The 18,611-nt window shown below is 36.2% G+C and overlaps 3 protein-coding genes and 1 long non-coding RNA gene across 6 annotated transcripts; 1 reads left to right on the top strand and 3 right to left on the bottom strand.

Moving 5' to 3' along the window:
* Positions 1-888: 888 nt before the first annotated feature.
* LOC121729818 (zinc finger protein 391) lies at positions 889-14,183 on the bottom strand. 2 transcript variants are annotated; one of them, XM_042118449.1, is made up of 11 exons: positions 14,064-14,183; positions 13,558-13,721; positions 13,140-13,449; positions 10,943-11,077; positions 8,753-8,896; positions 8,239-8,379; positions 7,275-7,575; positions 7,045-7,135; positions 5,063-5,139; positions 2,596-2,753; positions 889-1,460 (listed from the first exon to the last, which is right to left on the bottom strand). In XM_042118449.1, exons 2-11 carry the CDS (start codon positions 13,690-13,692, stop codon positions 1,327-1,329), a joined length of 1,626 nt encoding a protein of 541 aa, XP_041974383.1. In that variant the 5' UTR covers positions 13,693-13,721; positions 14,064-14,183; the 3' UTR covers positions 889-1,326. The 2 variants fall into 2 exon arrangements, with proteins under 2 accessions (XP_041974383.1, XP_041974384.1); XM_042118450.1 differs by lacking the exon at positions 14,064-14,183 and adding an exon at positions 13,799-13,899.
* LOC121729824 lies at positions 5,940-16,750 on the top strand. The gene is made up of 3 exons (XR_006036009.1): positions 5,940-6,075; positions 9,383-9,387; positions 16,737-16,750. It is a non-coding gene; the product is annotated as an uncharacterized LOC121729824 (long non-coding RNA).
* Positions 15,196-16,522, bottom strand: LOC121729821 (general transcription factor 3C polypeptide 6). Of its 2 annotated transcripts, none has more exons than XM_042118453.1 (3): positions 16,301-16,520; positions 16,013-16,177; positions 15,196-15,357 (listed from the first exon to the last, which is right to left on the bottom strand). In XM_042118453.1, exons 1-3 carry the CDS (start codon positions 16,449-16,451, stop codon positions 15,221-15,223), a joined length of 453 nt encoding a protein of 150 aa, XP_041974387.1. In that variant the 5' UTR covers positions 16,452-16,520; the 3' UTR covers positions 15,196-15,220. The 2 variants fall into 2 exon arrangements, with proteins under 2 accessions (XP_041974387.1, XP_041974388.1); XM_042118454.1 differs by lacking the exon at positions 15,196-15,357 and adding an exon at positions 15,823-15,915 and having other exon boundaries at positions 16,301-16,522.
* Positions 16,751-17,290: 540 nt separating the features above from the next.
* LOC121729823 (endothelial differentiation-related factor 1 homolog) lies at positions 17,291-18,078 on the bottom strand. Its single transcript, XM_042118455.1, has one exon. The coding sequence runs from the start codon at positions 17,955-17,957 to the stop codon at positions 17,517-17,519; it is 441 nt and encodes a 146-aa protein (XP_041974389.1). The 5' UTR covers positions 17,958-18,078; the 3' UTR covers positions 17,291-17,516.
* Between the last annotated feature and the right edge of the window lie 533 nt (positions 18,079-18,611).

Raw genomic sequence — 18,611 nt, 5'->3', positions numbered from 1 at the left:
AATTAATTGACAGATCAAGTATGGAGAATATGTCAAAAAAGTTTTGGATAGCCTATCTGGCACTTTATCAGGAAGTGGTGAGACAGGCCCTAAGGATCAATTTATACTATTGCAGTCGAAGCGTATCAAAGCGAATTATTAAAACTGACAACAAATTCAACCTTAATTTCAAAGCGTTAACGCACTTTATTACTTCGGAGAATTTAAAAAGGCGCGCGCACCGCGCGAATTCGCGTGGGTGCGCCCGACCAACGGTGATTGGCACTGGCCTCGCAGAAGTAATGTATGCGTTACGTTCTGGAGTTAAGGTTGAATTATCTGTGTTCAGTTTTTGGGAAGTCGCTTCGCTTCGACTCTGCGCTATTATAAATTGACTCTTATGGTACAAGTTGGAAGCCGGCTACATGAAGCGTCGGCACGACGTCGTCAGCTGCCGCTTCTATGTAGCCGGCTTCCAACTTGTATCTTAATTGAAGTGGGAAGCATCAGACAAAAAATATTGATGACCAAATTGCAGTTTTATTGATAAAATTACAGATGATATTTTCAAACGTTGTAATTAAAGTATAATACTGTAACCCATGAAAACAACATATTAAATAGGCATTTTATTTGTATTAATTATGCCACATATAGCTAAAAGGAATACATTTTTTCATTTTCTCATTAATTATATCTATATTTACACTTGTGGGAACAGGGTCAGATGTTAATCGTATTATCAATTTCATAGCAATAATAGATTGCCATAAAATATGCATTAAGTATATTCCACAGCCAATACCTAGCTATACAAAAAATTACTTTAACGCTAACCTTAAATAGTCGTTAAGAGTTATCATTAAAAATGTAAAAATAACTTTTAATAATTTTATATCATATATTTTCCTACCTCTTATTTTAATATTATGTTACACGTATTGGCAGTGTCTGACATGCAATCATCAGTTCATCTACTTTAAGTAAAAAAACCATATGCATGCTTTCTTTTATTTACAACATTTTAAATAAGTACTAAAAACTTTATGCGAGTGATTGTTGCCTGAAAGTTAAATCTACAAATAATGTCAGTATATATATTTACAACTAGAGATTTCTATCTTTCTTTTCTTTCTTCAAGCAAAACAGTGCTATATTACAATTTTATATTTTAGATAGCTGTAGCTTCCATTGCGTACAACACGACCACAAACTCAATAATTGCTTTAAATCATCGTTTTCCATCATCCATAATTCTTACTGAAAGTCGGTGACTGCTGCTATTAGCAACACTGTTCTTGTATTACCATAATTGATTAAGAAAGCCATTTACAATTATTGTAAAACTCATAGAGTTTGTTCAGTACGATGTTCCACCACTTCGACGGTGGCTTGTGTGTTTTGCTGTTCAACGGTTTGCTGGTTATTCTGTTGTTCCTGCTGATTCTGTTGCACTCTTGCAGGTAGTGGGGCCGTTTGACCTGTGTATAATAGCCACAAATGTTCAATATTATAGTTTGTGCGTTTTAAGATGATATGTGTGATAGTTTTCATATTCCTTGCTACGGGTTTTTTTCCAGAAAACAAAAAAAAAAATCAAAATGTAATAAATCATATTCCATCTACAAAAACAAATGTTTCCTATAATTGTAAATGTATAAAAATGAAAATGCTAAATGCTAACTTATTAATAAAAATTATAAATATTAACTGTGAAATAGGAGTAGAAAATTATTGTTACGAAAATATTTGAAAAATATCAGATGCATGAAACGGAACTTATGTCAATAGAGATTGACTCTGTTGAATCGAAATCAAATCAATAAAAAAGGGCGGCCATCTTAAATCGCCGGCACCACTGAAATATCAGTACGAAATCGATAATTTCGATTGCAATTCCTTTACGAAGTGATTCGATATTTTTAAATTATCGATTAATTTTTGTTAGGTAACTTCCCTACTATTGTCAATTATAATGTGTCACGCATATCTTATAACTTTAAACGAGCAATTCTTGTATATATATAAATATATAATTGGAATCTCGGAATCGGCTCCAACGATTTTTATGAAATTTAGTATATAGAGGGGTTTCGGGGGCGATAAATCGATCTAGCTAGGAATCATTTTTAGAAAATGTAATTTCATTCGTGATTTATCGAATACCGAGCAAAGCTCGGTCAAATAGCTAGTCATCATAAAACGCACAAACTATAATTAAATTATTATTAACTATAATATAGATTACGTTCGCGCGGTTACGGGTACTCGGTTCTCGGTTGCGCCAAAATTCGTTAATAGTGAGAAAACCGTACATTTTTGCGGGATAAAAATATCCTATGTCCCTACCAGGGACTCGAAAGTATCTCCATATCAAATTTCAATTATTTTATTAAATCTGTTCAGCAGTTTAGGCGTAAAGAGGCAAAAGACAGACGGATACTTTCGCATTTAAACATACAAAGATAGCATACAAGGTTGGTGCCTTTGTCATATATTTTGGACAAGTCACATGGCAGAATAGGGCAACCTTGTGGATAACCTGCTTGCTTTTATACAGAGTCTGAGTTCCGATTGACATTTAACTGACTCTACATATAGTCTAGGAACACATACCATATTTTTCATGGATTCCTCTGTGTCTCTTCAGGGCAAATCTGTCTGCAAATGCTGCTGTACAAATGTCACATTTGAAAGGTTTTTCGCCCGAGTGAACCTTTGTGTGGTTTTTAAGATGCGCCGCTTGACTAAACGCTGAACCACACGTTTCGCACCTGTGAAATCAACATAAAGTTACAGTATACATATTACAATAAGACAGTCACGATCGCAGACACCTTTGCCCTTCAAGCGGGCGCACGCTATTTTGTAACGGCAGTGCAGTGGTCGCGCGTATCCTAAAAGAGGTCGTAGGTGAAATTGCGAAACACAACACTTTTCAAATTTCATTCAACTATATTTATTACTTCAAAAATTTAATTATTACTCTTTTTAATAGTAATCAGTTAACACGAAAAATAAATTGTATTTTTAGTAAAAACTCCGGTGACCCAAAGTAGCTTATCTTGTGTGAACAGGAGCAGAAAAACTGATCGGAATATTCTTATCCTAGTTCCAATTTTTTCTTCATCTAACAATAACACTCGATGTTATCGGTCACCGACGACTAAGTTTTATAAATAAACAAAGAATTTGCCTCAATTATAATTTATATAAAAACTACATATAACACATAAAATTATAAGAAGGCCGCGCGGATCTTTTCGACGCCGGCGCCGAGACCAAAACAATTGAGCTCCTTGCTGCCTTGCTTTACTACCTTGCTGAGTAAGTGTAAGCTATTTATTTGGTAGCAGTGCCGTAAATAGGGCGGTGCCACTGGTGCCCAGGCACAGGGCGTAGACTCTGAGGGGCGCGAAAATCGCCAGACCAGGCAGGACTATTATTTTTTCGCTTTGCTCCCGATAAGTTCCCACTGCGCCCCTAGTGCTGCACAGTGTGGGTGGTATAACAGGCGAAAAGCCTACTTGATATCAGACGGCTCGCCTGCTTGTTTGCCCATATCAGTTCTTTAAAAAAAAGTATGTTTTCCAAAAATTTAGTATATTATAATAATTGGTCTACCAACAGTCAACACCATGATTTATTTTATCACCCTGAATGAAATAAAACAGGCATATACATAGCATAGTCACTTAAATATCTAAAAAAACAGGGCGCCCTCGCACAGGGCGCAAAAAAGGCTATTTACGGCACTGTTTGGTAGATAGATAAATTATGAAAACCTACTTAGAGAATGATAGATTCAACGAGAAATATCGATAATATCAACGAAAATGTATTGAAGGGACTCGATTCGACGTCGCGCGACCGCTTGAAGGTTAAGTTCTCTTGTCGAAATGAAATCACACTAGATGACGACCGCAACTCCGTTGCGCCAAAATTCGTTTTTCCAGGAGCCGTATATTATTTTTCAGGATAAAAAGTATCATATTATGTCCTTTCCCGGGACTCAAGTATATTCATACCAAATTTCAGCAAAATTGGTTAAGCGGTTTGGGCGTGAAGAGGTAACAGTTAAGGTCACAGCACACATATCAACTCGGAAAGGGATCGGCACCGTATCGCCTCGAGCCGTTCAATATTGTTTGTGTGAAACTCCCTACTGCAACGCACACTAAGCGGAACCGTAACGTAATCGCCTCGCCTCGGAACAGGATCCGAACCGGGATGCGACGCGTGGTCAACTAGCAGTCCCCCTGCTTACGGTTCGTCGTTCGCCCGCCTACGGCTCGTCGTCTCCTCGCTTACGGCTCGTCGTCCCCCCGCCTACGGCTCTCCGTACTCAAGCTTACGTTTCTTCGTCCACCCTTGCCCCTTCCCCGAGCCGTAATTAAGCAAGGCGTTACACGTGCACACGTTAGGTTGACGCCTGGTTGACGGCGAGGCGAAAGGCGATACGGTGACGATCCCCTTCCGAGTTGACCTGTGTGCTGTGACATATATTATGTGTGGTGGTGTGTGGATATGAGTTTTTCGGGCTTTTTGGTGGGGCTACTAGTGTGCGTGGTTAGTAGATTAATGATCAGAACTCAGAAGCCTTAATATGGGTTGGTATGTTTATGTAGATATTCTGTACATCTGTATAATACACATATATTTAAGGCCTTTGTGAAAATTTCAAGTGCCTACAGGTTGCCATTATTGATATCGAGCAAAAAAGGCCAAAAAATCATGTTTGTTGTATGGGGGGCCCCCATACAACAAACATGATTTTTTGGCCTTTTGGCCCTTAAATATCATTGTGTTTTTAGTATGTGTTGTTATGACGGCAAAAGATATACACAATCTGTGAAAATTTCAGAAGCCTAGCTATAGCGGTTCTTGAGATACAGCCTGGCGACCCACAGACAAACAGACGGACAGACAACGAAGTCTTAGTAATATGGTCCCGTTTTTACCCTTTGGGTACGGAACCCTAAAAATACCATTTTATAATGTGAAGTTGTGAAGGCACTATTATAGAATAAGCAATAAGCATAGTAACAAGGTTTTAGAGTCAACTAAGCCAATTGTAACTCACTTGTAAGGTTTCTCTCCCGTGTGAATGCGACGGTGATTCCATAAAGTCGCATGTCTTGCAAATCCTTTGTCACAAACCTAAAAATAAATAATAGTCTAAGGGCCTGTTTCACTACTTCCTGATAAGTGACGAATAGGCTATTCAATACTTAACTTGACAGATGAAGTATGGAGAATCTGTCACATACGGTTTTCCTCAATCATTTTACTCCAAAACGAGCAAAAGCCACAGTGTGGACCGCAAAACTCACAGCTCGAAGGTTCGCATCGAGCCGGCTCGATGGAATTACATATATATCTAATTTCCTTCGATTTGGAGTAAAACTATTGAGCAATGCTGAATGTGTGGACGAAAGCCCAAGCCGTGGGTTTTACTCTACGTGATTGCTCGATCGAGCAAAACCGTATGCGAGTACTTAGCATTACACAAGCATCTTTCTATGAGATTAAATTGTGAACGTGCCGACTGGACGTCAAAGAAGAGTTCTGCTGTCATGTATCACACGTCTCTTTTTAGCACGCAGTGTTACTGATAGTGACATCTCTCTTGCTCAGGCCTTTGTTTCTCTATTCCGCTAGGCGCTAGGTATATTAACTTTATGGTTCTGCACGGTCGGTTGTTGACTCAACTTGTCTCTGCAAGTGTTCCCAACTTCGGGGTTTTTCACCTAAAGGTGTGTTTTATGGTGGTATGTTTTATAGTAGAGGAGGTCGTGCTCATTTTGAAAAGTCATTTCATACTGAGCGAAACAATAATAGTATTCTAATAATACATAAGAGTTTGGATCGTCAGCTACTTCAGAACAGGTGGAATAAAAATTGAGAGTATCTCAAGGTTTTTAGCAAAAAATTGTTCTACAACTTTGAGACACTCTCAATGTACAACCCACCACGGGTGCGGCGACTGACGCTCATTATGTTGATTACTAAATATTAATCTACTACTGGACAAAAATTTGGTCAGTATGAAATGACTTTGCAATAAATAGCACCTACCTCCCCTGCTATTAAGATGTATGGAGTCTGGTCCAAATTTCCACCACTAACGAGACCTATATAGTAAAATTGTCTACTAAATACTGAATCATTATAACCAGACCACAATAAAAAATACCCTGTCAGTGAAAAGTTATGGCTGAATGAAAAGTCATGTTTTTTACCATTTTGTATGAAAAATATTGTAAATGTAATAAAAATGTATTGAGTTTAGTGCAAAATGTCCACAACCAATAACACTTATTTATTATATTATACGTAATGGTCTGCTAAATACGGAATCATTATAACTGGACCGCAACCAAAATATCCTGTAAGTAAAAAGTTATCACGGAATGAAAAAAATGTCTTCCATTTCATTCCAAAAAATAGTGTTAATATGATCCATTGCACTTTTTAACTACCCAATCTTTCTTATGTCATGCCGCTTGGCATTTCCTATTAGGTTTTCACTGAAATAGATGAATATCAATATTTTCACTCAAAAAAAAAAAAACAAATGGCCATTACTTTTTACTGACAGCTTATTTTTAATTTGTCTTCTTAAAACATACCATCATAAAACACACCTTTAGGTGAAAAACCCCGAAGTTGGGAACACTTGCAGAGTTGCATTCTCCTTTGGGGGAAATATGAGAATTGCGAATATTTAGGGATTTTATATTGTTAGAGGTATTGATTTGAAAGGGATGACACTACGATGTTGCCACTTTTTAATTTCTTCACTTTTTTGACAGACTATACATACATTTTATATAATATCAAACTATGATATGTTATAAAATGTATGTTGGTAGATCACCTGACCAGACCAAGGTCACCTTGGTTGGGTGTTTTTTCCCGACCGTGTGGAAGGCCTTTAATAGTGAATTGACATAACCCGATCGATTGACATAGGTCTATCATCTGCCTATTCTTCAATTGTCCTTTGTAGCATATTATAGCCCTGGCACAGTTGAGAAAATAAACTTAAAATTATTTACTTACTTCACACACATATGGTTTTTCGCCAGAATGTGTTCTCTCGTGATTTTTCAAATGTGGTGACTGTGAAAACTGCATACCACATGTACTACATCTGTGGGCAAAATAGCAATGTTATAAAATACCAACTTAAATAACACATACAACATAAGCCATCGCGTAGCAAATGCGTAAACACCCCCTTGTACTTACTTTCGACAGTATCAGAAACAGAATACAAAAAAAAGGACTACCTGTATGGTTTTTCGCCCGTATGTATTCTTGAGTGATTCTTTAGGTACACAGCTTTTGCAAAAGCTATACCACATATCCCGCATTTAAAATTCTTTTCACCAGAATGGAGTTTTTTGTGTGACCAAAGTGATGAATATCTTGAAAATGATCCTCCACAAATGTTACAATGAAATGGTTTTTCAGCATTTGGTTGATTATTTTTGTTCTTATTGCCTACAAATATAATTCCAGATCCATTGCAATTTTGACACTTTGTTACAGATGCCAAAGTCCTCTTTTTCACAGGATGATGACCAGGCACTGCAAACAAAAAATTAAGCATTTATTATTTTACTAGCTGTGGCCCGCGGTTTATTAGGGAAAATAAATTGTGATTTGTAATATTTTCCCGCAGTAAAAAGTAGCCTGTGTCCAGGGTATCAACTAGCTCCATACCAAATTTTATTAAAATGCTCCAGCGATTTAGACGTGAAGAAGTAACAAACATACAAACTAATCGCCTTAATAATAAAAATGTGAAGTGCAATGTAATACGGTAAAAGCGTTTTTTTTTTTTCTAGGATATAAGAATATGCACACAAAGAACTATAAAAAAGCGACGACATTGCAATCGTGGTCTCGGACACTAGAAAAAAGACAGCAGATAAATCTGCTGTCTTTTTTTCTACTCATTAAGTCTAACACTAATTCCCCAGCATCATGAAATTGCACATACCATAAACCATTTTGGCACTGCTTCCACTAATTTTACATCCGCAACTCCATTGTGGGATAAAAGGTAGCCTACGCCTTTCCCGAACTGAAATTATTATCTCCATACCCAGCAAAATTGGTTCAGCACTTCAAGCGTGTAGAGGTAATAGACAGGGAGACACACTTTCGTATTTATTAGTATGGACGGTTGATCCATGGCTCCATTTGAGTGGCTCTCATAAAAATAAACTATTTACAAAAATGACTTACATGGTTTCTGTTGTGTCTGCTGTGTTTGCTGATTAGTCTGTGCGGTGCCCAAAGGATCGACATTGTTCACTCCACTCACTCCTCCCCCTACTTCAAACTTCACATTGCCTTCTGTTGTTACAAATATTTGTGTTGCATTCACTGAAAAAGAAAGGACATTCATACTTTGTAGATTTAATAGAGTTACATATTGGTGTGGGTGTTTCTGTTGCTTGTTTATAATTTTTTCTGCACAAAAAAGTCGAAAGCAACATACAAAATTAAGTTACAAGTCAACACTGTTTTCATTATTATTACATAATATATTATGTTGTTTCTTTTTTATTCTAATCATAATACTCATAATAAAGAAGAAAGCTTCTAGTTCTAAAAACTTAATTGATTAAAACTATTTTAGCATGCATTTTTGTTAGACAGTGATATTACCATCATTAACTATCTAAGAATAAAATATTTATCTCCCTCACACTGCACAATACAAAGGGATATTTCGAGTTTGTAAAGGTTTACTTACTTTGGTTATTTCGTTGGTCTACTGAGTCTTGGGCAATACAATTTTCGCATCTTATAAGTTTTGGACCTTTTCTTTTGGGATTATTTGGTATGGGGCCACCACATGTTATGCATTTTACTGCCTTATCTATAATTATTGGTTTAGCTGAAAGAAAATATATATACTTATTATTATTTACTGCGAAAATTAAAAGTTACAAAACAAAACATAAAAGAAAAACTACAGACATTTGGTCTTAATATCTTTAAAAAAGATATAAATTATAATTCTTTTATATAGGCAACATATTATTAATACCTCGATTGTGGGAATAGCAGACACAATAGATTTTCATTTGTTATGCGGCAGCCAGGTGCCGCTTGGGGATTGATGGGTTATTTATTATTTTCTGTTTTTATTGGTAATAAAAAGTTTTAAATACTACTAACGCATGCATTAGTAGTACTTAAAAGTTGCTTTATTAAATGACTAACATAAGATAATGAGCTTGTATAAACTTGCGTGCAAAAAAATCGACCCAACTCTCTCCTTATGATTCAAACGGTAATAACTCAAGAAATATAATTAGTATTAAATAAATGTTGGAATCGTTTTAAAGGTAGTACAATAAGGATTTAATTATTGCTATAGTTATTGTAATTGTAAATTGGTTACTAATTCTACAGCCTTAAAACAAAAACCGGTCAGTTTGGCATAACATTTCAGTAGGCGATTAATGACATCTTTCTTGTAAAAAACACTAACAAATTGATTTCAATAGCTCATAGTGCCACCCATTACCCTAATTTAGGTTTCCATCCGGGTTTTCCTTGACCTTATCAAAGTTATGATGAACTCCTGAGTGATACCATGCCAATCTTCTTGTACAGCCACCTGGAGGTCCTGAAAGGTATCTGCGGCAAGAGTCCGGGCCCTGACCCTCCTTTTGAGTTCTCCCCATAGGTGCTCAATAGGATTAAGGTTAGGACTCCTTCCTGGCCAGTCCAAACCCGAAATTTCGACGTCGGAGAGATATTGACGAACTTTCGCAGCAACGTGCGGTCGAGCATTGTTCTATATCAATATGAAACCTTCATCAACAAAACCAGCACATGGCACCGCATGTTGTCCTAGTACGCCCTGAATGTATCGATAGGTACTCAAAGTGCCAAGGCGTGGCCCGGTTACGAACTCAAGATTGGTTTATGCATCAAAAGAAATCTCGCCCCATACAGTCCTCGAACACCTACCAAATGGAAGCCTTTCGTCAATGCACGACTGCGCAAATCATTCTCCTTATCAACGGTATGCTTTTCTGCGACCATCGTTACCATAAAGACTGATTTAGCTTTCATCAGAAAAGAGCACGACCCGCCATTGCTCCAATGAAAAATCAACATGAGAACGTGCGAAACTAAGCAGCGCTTGACTGTGTGCTGGGGCTAATTTTGGACCGTTAGCGAGTTTTTGTGAAGTCAAACAGCTGCCTGCAAGTCTTCGTCGTACAGTCTACTCAATTACTGTAACTCATCCGACTTCTCTTGGCCGTCGTTGCACTTGAACTGAAATGAGATGTCGATTCCGCAAGGACGTTGACACCTTAAAACGGTCATCACGTTCAAATGTAGCCCAATGTCTTCCTGAACATGGTCGCATGGTAAAGTTTAGAGTCTCTAGAATACTTCAGTATACTCTTGTAACCGAAGTTCGACTTAAATTAAGACTTCTAGCCACAACTCGTTGTCTAAATTCGGCGCTTAGCAAAGCCCTTGCTTGAGAGGCTTTATTTGAAGTAATATCCATTTCGCCACAAAGAAATTACGTTTAAAATGAAGTTAAATGAACAATAAATCAATAAAAATCGAGACAAAACAAAAACAATAAGATTTGACCGATTTTTCATACAGAACAAAACCGTTCAATTAACGATTAAAAAACTGAGTGATGGGGGTGCTTAGTGATTTGTGTCGTTTGTAGTCAAGCATGTTGGAAATGAAAATGTAGAGTAAGCGTACACATTCCCTATCATATTAACTCGCATTATTAATAAAAAGAAATAATAAATAACTATAACTTTTTAAGATATAGCGCCTTGAATAGAAATGCGCGGGGTGGGTCGATTTTTTTGCACGCAAGTGTATTTAAGTTAGTCTGTAAATAATATTCATTGCTTGTTAATTGAATATATTTTATAATTACTAATGAACTTACTGTCTTGAATTTGAACATGATGCTGCTGTTGTTGTTGTTGTTCGGTGTGGTCCGATGATAGGATTTGTATATGAGGCGGCATCGCAACATCATTCGCCGATGTGACACCCGTCGCGACCACTGCGATGTTATTATCTGAAGTAATGAAGTTGATTTGTCTTATCAATATTTGTTAATAATATTTGTTAACTTAGTTTTCTACACTTCCCAATTTACCTTGTTGATTGTTCAATGTTAAATGTATTTTATATTAAAGGTGTGAGCAAACTATGCCAGGCCTCAGCGTGCCGGGGCTTCGCACAAAAATCCGCCGCCACACATTTTGTATGGAAGCGTATGCGCGTATTGCTCACTGTACCGGGGCATATCGGCGCGGATTTCCGTCACTGCGATGCGCCCCGGCAAACCTCGGCCCCGGCCCCGCCGAACTCCATTAATTTCGTCTTCACATAATAAATAAACGAATGAGAGTTCTTCGTCAGAGCTATTCATAGACCATAGTGGCACTTAGGGATACTACCGGCAGCACACTGAACTCAAAATCCATCAATGCGCTGCGCGCCGACCCGCCCTGGCACGCTCTGGTACAGTGAGGGTTAAAATCCGTCAATGCAATGCAACGCGACCCGTCAATAGTGTGATATATATATACGCATTTTGCGATGCGCTGAGCCCCGAGTACCCACCCTGGCACGCTCCGTCAAGGTGTGAGCCAATCTTTACTGTATTACATTATATATCTTGGTCACTCCATTATAGAAAAATCTGGATTTTGATTTGCATCTTAATATTACTTACTATTTTGTTACTATTATTGTGTAAGACTAGCTGTTGCCCGCGACTTCGTCCGCGTTAGCATAGTAGACCACGTCCCAAGTATTATTGTACAAAAATATTCAATATACAGAATTGACCTTCCTTATAATATTTAGATGTTCCGCGCGGCTTCACGCGTTAATAAAAATATAATTTCCCCCGTTTTTTCCACATCTTCAACTATTTCTTCGCTCTTATTAGTCTTAGCGTGATAAAATATAGCCTATAGCCTTCCTCGATAAATGGGATATCTATCACTGAAATAATTTTTTAAATCGGACCAGTAGTTGCTGAGATTAGCGCGTTCAAATTAGCCCTTTCATATAATTTCCCACGTTTTTTCCACATTTTCCTCTATTTCTTCGCTCCTATTAGTCTTAGCGTGATAAAATATAGCTTTTAACCTTCTTCAATCAATGGGCTATCTAACACTGAAAGAATTTTTCAAATCGGACCAGTAGTTCCTGAGATTAGCGCGTTCAAATAAGCCCTTTCAAATAATTTCCCCCCGTTTTTTCCACATTTTCCTCTATTTCTTTGCTCCTATTATACTTAGCGTGATAAAATATAGCCTATAGCCTTCCTCGATAAATGGGCTATCCAACAGTAAAAGAATTTTTCGAATCGGACCAGTAGTTCCTGAGATTAGCGCATTCAAACAAACAAACAAACAAACTCTTCCCAATTATAATATTAGTATAGATAAATTAAAAAACTATATTTCTTTCAAGTCAAAATTGAAAATAAAAATTATGACTTCCTAAGGAGTCATGGACTTGTGACCTAATAATTGTGTGACTTCCTATAGAGTCATGGACGTGTGAACTAAAAATGCGGGCCAAAAAAAGCTGTCAATACTATCGGCACATGAGATAATAATAAAATCTTCTTGAAATATGCTTGAAATACGAGACGAAAATCGACTGTCAATAATTGAACATCCACTTTTATCATGTGTGGAAAACACACCTTGGAGATCATTACCAATGAGCCAATTCGTAAGACAGATTGACAATCTTCAAAATTTGCTGCTACAATGGCGCCAAAATATGATAACATGGTAGCCCAAGTGCAAAATAGTGATCTGCCGCCCATATTATAATGCACTTCATTTAATTTTAGTTAAATAAACTACAATTTCTACTAAAAAATTGCATTTTATTTTACCATCTTTATACCATGGTAATGTTTCCATTTTTATTCATACATTCACTAAAATATAAAGCATTAATTTACCTTTGGAGTATGACTCCAACTAGAGTCATAAACGTACAAGATTGACACAAATGTGACTCCTATGGAGTCATTGGTCAGGGAATGTGTTAACTGAAAATTGGCCAAGGCATAGCATAATGCAAGAAATATAAAATATCATAATCACCTGTATCTTGAGCATGAATTCTTTTGTGTGCGTTAAGTAGTGATAAATGCCCAAACATAAGCCCACAAACGTCACATTTGAAACTTATACTCGATATAGTGTTCTGGATACCATTAGATGCTATTTGCATTTGATTAACAAGGGCATAGTTGTATGAGAAGGGCTGTGCTATGTAGCAGGTCTTGTCATCACTTGTGGTCAGTTGTGCAATGTTAACACTTCCTGCTACTCCACCTCCCGCACTCGTAGTCCCGGCTCCAATTTTCCCAATCATATTTACATTTGTTGTGTAGCAGAATGTAGGGAATTCCTGCAGATAAAAATTAAGGTTGTAAGTTTTCAGTTGTAAGAGTCTCTTCTATTATGGTTATTTTTAAATGTAATAAGTTGAGACATAATAGTGTATTGTGGTGTTTACCTGTTGTGGCTGGGTCTGTTGGGTAGTCTTCTGCTGTACATTCTCTATATTCTTGCCCTGTGATTTCTGAGCTGCGTGTTCCTGATACTGTAACGTCGGCACAGTGCCGGCTTGCACAGTATTCGTCGTGAACATCTTGGACGAGCTTTACTTTGTAGTGGAAACTGTAATTTGTAAACATGCACTTCTGTAAATAAAGTACATTCAAAAGCGCGGTTAATTTTATACAAGAAAGAGAAACCTTCCAAATCATTAGGAGTGAAGGTAACAGGGAATACTTCTTATCAGTCTGCTCATAAAAAGATCAGCCGCTCGATGAAAGCGGTGTCTCCGTAAATAGTGTCGATATAATGTAAGAAAAGGATGACGGACTGTCTATAAACGCGCTTCAAGATAATCACAGACGCCATTGTTAATATATCTACAGCTCGTCAGTGTACAGACGCTTCGAATTATTAAAGAGAATTATCTAGTGTTTACAATATAAAATATACTTTTTAACTCACATCTCCAAACAAAGTCTACCAAAAACTTGAATAAATCTTGTAAATGATAAAACGACTACATTATTTCTATCTCACTTTGGGATCTCAAATTCTCCATCTCACTGTCGAAATGAAATGGCGATACAAATAAAATGGCGACATGACAAGCGTCCAAAGACATTTTTTTTTTTAATTCGTCCCGGTCGGGACAGGCAAAGGCGTCCAAAGACAACTCGTGTCATAAATTTGGTCATAAATAATTACGTTCCGTTTTACGACAATACCTATATGGTATTACATTTTAGATTTTAAATTTCTGAAATGAAATTTGCAATTTATACCTTTTTAATTTTTATAGGGCCTTATATGCCCTATAAAAATTAAAAAGGTATAAATTGCAAATTTCATTTCAGAGAAATTTAAATATTTTAATTTAAATAAGGATTCGTCATTCGAGCTCTCTTTATTTATGAGTAGTCTTGTACTCTGTAGGCTGTAAAGGTCTACCAGAATCTGATGGCAAAAAGTGAGAAAATAAATTGACTCTAGCAATACCGGGGTTTTAATACGAAAATAAAACCTTTGAATAAAATATTTTGATCCTTTTTTTTCCTTATAGCGGCTTCATAGTCCATAGATAATACAATATTCCAATATAGGTATTATATATAGCGGCTTATTCTATGTGTGAAACATGCAAATACCATGCAAATACCTATAAACATTTATCCAATGATCAAGGATATTTTTTGAAAATCTGCCATCAAAATTTGCCATGAGATCCTAGTAGACCTTATCGGCCGTTCCCAATATTTGATCTATCTCTGGTTTTGCCCTACTAGAGATAGGAATAGCTCACAATTGACATAAAATATATGTTTCTAATGTCTAATGTGAGTTATTCCTATCTCTAGTAGGGCCAAACCAGAGATAGATCAAATATTGGGAACCGCCGTAAGAAGCGCTTACACGGGCAATAATTGCTCGGCGACGCGAATGGAGCTATCTGGAGCAATTAGTGGAGCAATTTATTTCATATCGCTCAATGTCCGCTCAATTATTAGGATTTTGTTTCCTTTTTCGTAAAATGATTTAATAACGAGGTCTTAACTTCATTTAGACTTGATCGAAAAATTTAGAACACATAAATAAAAAATAAAATATGTATTATCATTAATTTATTTCTTTATTAATTCTTTATTATCACACCATTCTTTTCTAAAATGTTCTAATGCTTCAGGTATACTTTGAAACTTTATTGGTGCTGTATTATAATTATCTTCTGGTTCCGATTGCTCAGTTTGTTTTTCTTGGCCTGTAAATAGTAAAGTTTATAAATTATTGATCTACAATCTAAACCAGATGTTTTTTAGCAGTGCCAGCTTTAGATCAGAGACCTGGGCGAAATGTCACCACAAACATAACATTCAGCTCCTTTTTTTATCCAGAACCTTGGGCGATCGCCCAGATGGGTCGTCTAAAGCCGCTACTGTTTTTGAGTATCATTGAAACAAACCATTCTTGATGACCTGAACTCAGGTGCTAAACCCTAGGGCAGTGGCCGGTAACATGTGGCCCGTCTTATTTACAGCCCGTGAATGTCTGATGAGTTGTATGTATCAAAACAATGTTTTCTAATATTGTCAGTAGTTATTGCCACTTAAGAACATAGCTGTTTGTGTCATATTAACACTTATTTATTGACCTCAAATTATATTGAGCTTCAAGAATAAATACAAGTATGAGATCTGCGGCTCACCTTTAGTTTATTTTACCATCTTGTGGATCTTGCCTACCAAAAGGTTGCCGACCACTGCCCTAGGGCATTAAAATAACATATGTACACAATCTTAGAAGATCTGGCTGCCAGTTCCTGGAATTAATGACTACATGGTTTTCTCAGTGATAAGAGCTAATGTATATTACAGTAAAATATACAGAAATTAATATTTTAAATGAAAAATACTGACCTTCTTTGGGAGTTATAAGTGCATGTTGTAAGGTTAAAAACTTCCTAGTTTTACATATGTATTGTAGACTTTTGTCTGGCAGTTTATCAAACAACGGGTCTAAGCTCCGTGGTGAAGGATCTTCACCAAAAAACATATATGTGCCGAAAGGATTTTCAAATTTACCTAAAAAATATTGTGCTTTTAAAATTTAATGTAAAATAAAATCACATGTTCGGTTAATGTTTAATTAATACGAATATGGTTCTAAAAACACTCCCCTAAAAACAAGTAAGAAATATTATTCACCTATGTAAAAAGTATCATCCAATTGAAATACTGGACTTTTTGTATCAATTCCTAAAACATGTAAGTTTTTATGGTTATCTATATTGATATTGTCTTTGAACTCCGCATACACCAAAATTTCTTCTTCTGAATCAGAATTTTCGGAAGCCATTATGATTTTTTTACAATAAAATTATAAAAACAAGATCTTTCATTAAAGGAAAATCTAACCAAAAATTTACAGCCAAAACAAACCAAATGTAAAATGTCAACAACTGATCAGTGTTGCCAGATGGTCTCGGCGACGTACCCCTGAACTAAACTAATTTGATTTCCCCCCAGAAATCCCCTAGAATACCCTCACCAAGTCACCAAGCGGATGGTGGCATTCCGCGATTTTTGAAGAGGCGGTTATGTTGAGAAATGATGAGGATATTACAAAAAGTATTTATAATAGAACATTGATTGACAGGAGTAAGTTTAATTTGCTTTTTGATTACAGAAGACTTTGGTTATAGATTAGTTTCGACATAAATTCTAAATCACAGGCTCGCGGAACGTGATATAATATGACAAAAAAACTGTATTTGTCGTGTTTTTTTAGTTTTCCCTAAAAATCCCTCAAATATTTTTTCCTATCTTGGTCGAAAACCCCCTAAATCTAAGGAGAAATCCTTTGATCTGGCAACACTGCAACCGATATGTCGGTCCACAGATTAATATGTCAATGTCAGTATTTTTTTTATTACGACTTTTGTAATATTTATCCAAAATAAAAATAATTATAATAAATTTTCTGTTTCGGCCGGTAATAATTATTATTATGCAATAAACGATTATTTTTAATAAACAAATCATTACCTTTTTGAGTATCATATTTAAATATTGATAGTGTATTCGACTATAACATAATCTTAAACTAGTTTCTTTATTCTTGTGGATAATAATAAGTTATAACTCACAATCATTGTGCTTAACTGAATAAAATATATAGGAATTAATAATACCGTATAGTAGTAAATAATATTTATTGCAATCACGATTCACGACTTTTATATTATCAACTTTTTCGTGTTGGTAACATCTCAGAACTTTCTGGAAACTATTGAGAAATAAATGCTTACATCATTTAGGTTATAACCTGCATAAAATTACGATTACGACACATTATATAGCAAAACGGCAAAAAATATCCAATAAAAATTCGGAGATTAGTCTTCGCCTCCCAGGGAATCCGTTATTTCTTTTCTCCAGGAGGCTGTAGCGGTTGGCCACGATCTTTTCCACGAAGTTTTATTCCAATTGCTCTCTCGATTTTCCCGAGCACAATATTATTTGGAATACCACGACCAGCTTCATAGTCATTAACGATTTGTGGTTTTTCACATATTTTTGTGGCCAAATCTTTTTGACTCATTCCTTTAGCTTGTCGTCCTTGCATTATCAATTTGCCTAAGTCCAATGGTATTTTTTCATGTTTGAGTTCTTCGGTTTCTCGGTCGAGTTTAGCTGTATTTTTCGTTGTTCCATGCTGTTTATTTGTTCCGGCACCATACTTTTGTTGAGTTTCTACAGGTAAACCTTGTCGTCGAGCAGCATTTACAGCTTGTTCAGTCTTTAAGGCAGATGCTTTCGGTGGCTTCTTACGCAAAATTGTTACTGTATCCCAATCAGACATAGTTATTGTTCTCAAAATTGAAAAAAGAAATAATTGAAATAGGTAGCAACCAAGATTTTTGTGAAGACGTGCGTTGGAAATTTTTCTGATTTTTGTGATTTGACAATTTGGATGACGGATCACGGAGGTCGGAGAATCACAATTCATAGAGGACATTTGTCTATGAAATTAGACATAATATTTTTTTATAATTTTATTTCCAATAGGCAAAAGTTTAACTCTGTAAGGATTTAAGGATGTTACAATATATATTTAAAGGTCAAATATGTAAAAATTGGACACCCAGATACGTATTATTAATTATAATGATTTTTTATAATAGATTTTTAAAGAACTATTCGATATTTAATTATTATTGAACAAAATTTTGTAGTAATTTGACCATAGACTTAATATATACTGTATGAATTTGACTACCGCAAATGGCGGCCAAGAAAGCTCGGCAAAGCTTTAAATGCAGGTGGCGGAAAAAGGAACTAACACTGGCACAAACAAAAACGACATATTTGACAGTTTTTCTTTACCAGCAGCGAACCCGCCCAAGTTCATATAAATATAAAGTCTTGTCGCACCCTTCAACAGGGCCCCCGCAGCTATCATATGTGCACACGGGCGCCATCCCCTAGGGGCGTCAAATCGCCATCTTTACGGGCG

Source organism: Aricia agestis, chromosome 8, assembly GCF_905147365.1.
Source record: "Aricia agestis chromosome 8, ilAriAges1.1, whole genome shotgun sequence".
NCBI lineage: Eukaryota > Metazoa > Arthropoda > Insecta > Lepidoptera > Lycaenidae > Aricia > Aricia agestis.
The sequence above is the reverse complement of the archived record's forward strand: the minus strand, read 5'-3'. Positions and strand labels throughout refer to the sequence as shown.